The sequence below is a fragment of the Mus caroli genome, chromosome 1, assembly GCF_900094665.2.
Source record: "Mus caroli chromosome 1, CAROLI_EIJ_v1.1, whole genome shotgun sequence".
Lineage (NCBI taxonomy): Eukaryota > Metazoa > Chordata > Mammalia > Rodentia > Muridae > Mus > Mus caroli.
This window is the reverse complement of record NC_034570.1, coordinates 13,920,668-13,924,961: the sequence shown is the minus strand read 5'-3', so window position 1 is coordinate 13,924,961 and position 4,294 is coordinate 13,920,668. Positions and strand designations below refer to the sequence as shown.

General features: G+C 34.1%; 1 protein-coding gene across 1 annotated transcript in view; it reads left to right on the top strand.

Annotated features, from left to right (window-relative positions):
- Crisp1 (cysteine rich secretory protein 1) overlaps positions 1 to 4,294 on the top strand; it is a 28,549-nt gene that overhangs the window by 5,671 nt on the left and 18,584 nt on the right. Inside the window, exon 3 of the mRNA XM_021174043.1 lies at positions 2,891 to 3,025. Coding sequence (XP_021029702.1) covers positions 2,891 to 3,025 — 135 coding nt within the window. The remainder of the gene's footprint in view (positions 1 to 2,890; positions 3,026 to 4,294) is intronic.

The window sequence follows — 4,294 nt, the reverse complement described above, 5'->3', positions numbered from 1 at the left end:
TGGGTGGGTAGGGAAGTGGGGGGCGCTATGGGGGACTTTTGGGATAGCATTGGAAATGTAATTGAGGAAAATATGTAATAAAAATATTAAAAATTTAAAAAAATAAATATATATATATGTTACATAACTATATTTTATTTAAGGGTAGGAGAAGGGTGTATCAGTTATTCACATACTTCATATAATGATGCAGTTAAACAAGTCTTATTCTGTTTTATAAAAAGATTTATGTATTTATTTTATGTATATGATTACACTATAGCTATCTCCAGACATACCAGAAGGGGACATTGGATCCCTTTACAGATGGTTGTGAGCCATGAGGTTCCTGTGTATTGAACTCAGAACATCTTGAAGAACAATCATTGCTCTTAACCACTGAGCAATTTCTTCTGCCCAAACAAGTTCTATTCTTAATACAGCAGAATCACGAATGAAACCAAAAAGAGAAGGCCTAAGTGAACTTTCACGTTTAGAAGAATTGATGAGGGTTAAAGTTCAACTTTCACTTTAACTCATTGGATCCAAGTCTATGTCTTTTTTATAAACAATAAGAAAACAAACAAACAAACAAACAAACAAAGGCAAGCTAGCAAAGGATGTGATAAGGGAGAGAAGGGATGGAGGAAGAGAAAGAATAAAAGCATAGGCAAGAATTTGTTTACAGTTTACCCATGTGTTTTAATAACCAGATCGAAGAAATTAGATAAATAGTATTATTTTTACTTTTCCTCCCACATAACCTTTTTGATTTTAAGAATGTTATAAATCAAAATTAAATATGAAATTGAAAGTTACAACTACAAAGATGTGAGAGAGACTCAGCAAAGGAATCAAGGTATGATGCTTGGATCTGATTGCTCATAAAAATAAAACCTTTGGGCTAGTGATATAGTTCAGTATTCTAGCACTTGAATTCTGTGTGTGTGATGTCCAGAATTAAATCCCCAGGATCACAAAGTAAGTTAATGATGGTAATGCTAATGTTGTTAATGATAAGGATGACTTCAATATTTATAGAACAAATCCAACATCTTCAGTGGTAAAATAGGTAGAGTATCCTACCAATTTGTGATCATTGAATGACAATTCATCATTAGCAACCAAAATAAGGCATGGAAAACTGATCTTAATTTACTTTATCTAATTAAAAAATGACATAGTGTCTATAGATTTTTCTTGTGTAGAACTAGATTTTTTGCGTGAGTGTGTATGTGTGTTTCTCATGAGCCACAGGGAGATGTCCACAGTTGAAAAACATCACAAAATATTATTGTTGAAAGATTATTATCATCAGCTACTGAAGTGGTGGGTTGGTATCAGTATACCACAATGTCCATGTCCCAATGATCTTCTAGGAAGCTGAATATTAAATACCAAGGTTTATGGAAGGTTTCCTTAAACTTCCCTTGATTCTCTGCTTGTTTCACTTCTTCTTTTTGTAGAAGAACATCTCACCACCAAAAGTAGAGCTAACATAAAGTATAGGCTTCATTACAAAGGAATTAAGAAAGTTGGGTAGTCAGTAACCAACATGTGCCTTTGTGGCCTGGTAGTCTACGATAATTTAGCCCAATTTTGGAACACAAATAAAAGAAAGTATGAGCACTACCAGAGTTCAGAGAAAAGTTCACAAGGAACTAAGATGTCAGAGGTTTCCAGACAGATATGTGCATACTAGACCACTGGATTGATTAAAGGAATCTAGATGTCCAAGGTGAATTTACATAAGAGATTTGATTTTCATGAAAGTAAATGAACAAACTCAGAAAAAAATAGACATTGCTTTACTGTTTTATTATAGAAGTTGTAAATATTTGTAGATGAACAGAGAGTCAAATGTTATGTTTTTCATTGAAATAAAATGCTCAAAGGAAGAAGTCTGTGCATTCTTGTGAGCCTACAAATATTTTTTAATATAAGCTAGAGCTGATTGCAATGGCAGAAGAAGCCAGCCTGTGAGGATGCTCCCAGGAAAGGAGTTGGTGTCTGTAGAAGTTCCATGGGAATGTACTCCTGACCTGAATGACTTCTGTTTGGTCAAAGCTCCATTCTGGATTCTGACCATTCTTAAATTTGCTCAATAATCCAGTAGTAGCTAAGGAAAAAACATACACCATTCAAATTACATATTACTTTTGATAACTGATAAAAGAAACCTTGGGAAGTATATGTGTTTTACACCACACATATAGAAGACTCATTATGGCAACTAATGCGAGCACAGACTATTTTAGAAAACTTTTTCTTAATGAATTACAAAGTAAAATGTATACCTTTTTAAAAAGGGAGTCATACATTCGAAGTATGCAACGGAAGTTTGAACTTTACTTACACTTTTAAATGCACCCACTTGTTTTTAAAGCCCACTGGGTTTTTAAGATACAAATATAAAAGAGCTATAAGCCTGGAGAGGGAAAAGAACATGTAGTCACATGCTCAAAATACACTCTTAATTTTGGTTCTTACACACACATGCACACACACTTTGAAAAGGACTCAAGTATTCATTGTTCATTTGTAGAGTACAGGCATTGCTTTCAACAGCTTTATAGAGAGAGAATGAGGTAAGGCAGAGATTCATTCCGTGAACAAGAGATGCCAAGCCATGGCTTTTGTGATTCCTATTGTTCAATAACAAGAACTTCTACTTGCCTCTAAATATGAATTATTAATTTGAAAACTTCTAAGAACAGTATAATTTGTGTACTGTTTTCAACACAAAAATGTAGAAATCCTTAAAACTTAAATACTAATAATTTCTAAATACTAAACATAATTGTTCACTGTTAAGTTCTAATTTCACATTGCCTATAGGTCTATATGTAATAGACTTTGTGTGACAAGGGCTACTTCAAAGAAGTGATATTAATTAATAATTTTCTGGTAGCCTCTCAAACTGGATAGAGCTCTCTATAATAAACTGATCACGGAATCACAAACTGAACCACAAGAGGAAATTGTCAATACCCATAATGCCTTCAGGAGAAAAGTGTCCCCGCCAGCCAGGAACATGCTGAAAATGGTAAGTCATCAGCATCAGTGTAGAAGCAAGAGACACTGATGGCATTTCCTACATTGTTACTTAGTCCTATGTACTGTGACTATGCCAATTGTTTGGTCATCGCAAAAAATCTATGTCATAACAGCAAAAAAAAAAAAAAAAAACTGAGTCTAAGAGAATGTGACTAACTCTCTCATGTATATGATAGAATAACAATTCTGACTCAGCCTGAAATCAGTCTTAGGTGCCTTCAGACATGTGACATGCATTTCAGAAACAGGATGTTCAAATTCATAGCTAAAAAATTTGACAGATTTTGAAAAAAAATAGTAGTGAATTTCTTTAAATTCCATAGAAATTTAGAGATCTGACCTTGGCAGTGCAAAAACTGGTGGCTTCTATCACAAGAAAAAATTAGGGACTCAAGACAGTCAAGAGTGATGAAGTTCAGATAACAGTGCAAGCCCTGAGAAGTAGTTTTCAACCTATGGGTATCAGCCCTTTTGGGGGTCACAAAGCAGTTATGCATTATGGCTTATAACAGTAACAAAATTACAGTTGTGAAGTAGAAACAGAGTAACTTTATGGTTAGTGGTCACCACAATAGGAGGAACTGTACTAAAGGGTCACAGCATTAGGAAGGTTGAGAAATACTGCCCAAGTGGGTGGTCATAACTGGCAGTACACTCCTGTAAATGATAGAGAGGAAGCAACAATTGAAAAAGAATGTAGTTTCTGAAAAATTATCTCTGGATCACCTTAAAAATGAACAGTATTTTCTGATAAACTATTTTAAAACCATCAGTTGTCATAAGTATCCATGTTTGTGCTACTGTTAATAAATGTTCTTGAGCTAATCATAGTGATTTATATTGAGACTCCCAGCATTCAGATAGACTCCCAGGCTGAGGCAGAGGATCCCCAGTGTTCAAATCCAACCCAGGCCACAGGCTGAGCTCCAGAAAATGTATTCTTATAGTTTCTAAAAGTAATCTAGTTTATTTAATTTTGCACTACAATGGTTTCCACTGCAAGGAGTCTCAATTATATGACCTATTTTATCTTAATTATATTAAGATAATTTCCAAATTCCTATCTACCAGATGAACAAATAACTATTTCTAGGAAGGTCTCTCTATTGAGAAGTCTAATTATATACAGAAAGCAATGTTGGTCTTTTCAATTCCTTGGTTAGACACACACATCAAAAAGTAATCTATTTTTTAGGCATTTTTTATTAGATATGTTCTTCATTTACATTTCAAATGCTATCCCCAAAGTCCCTTATAC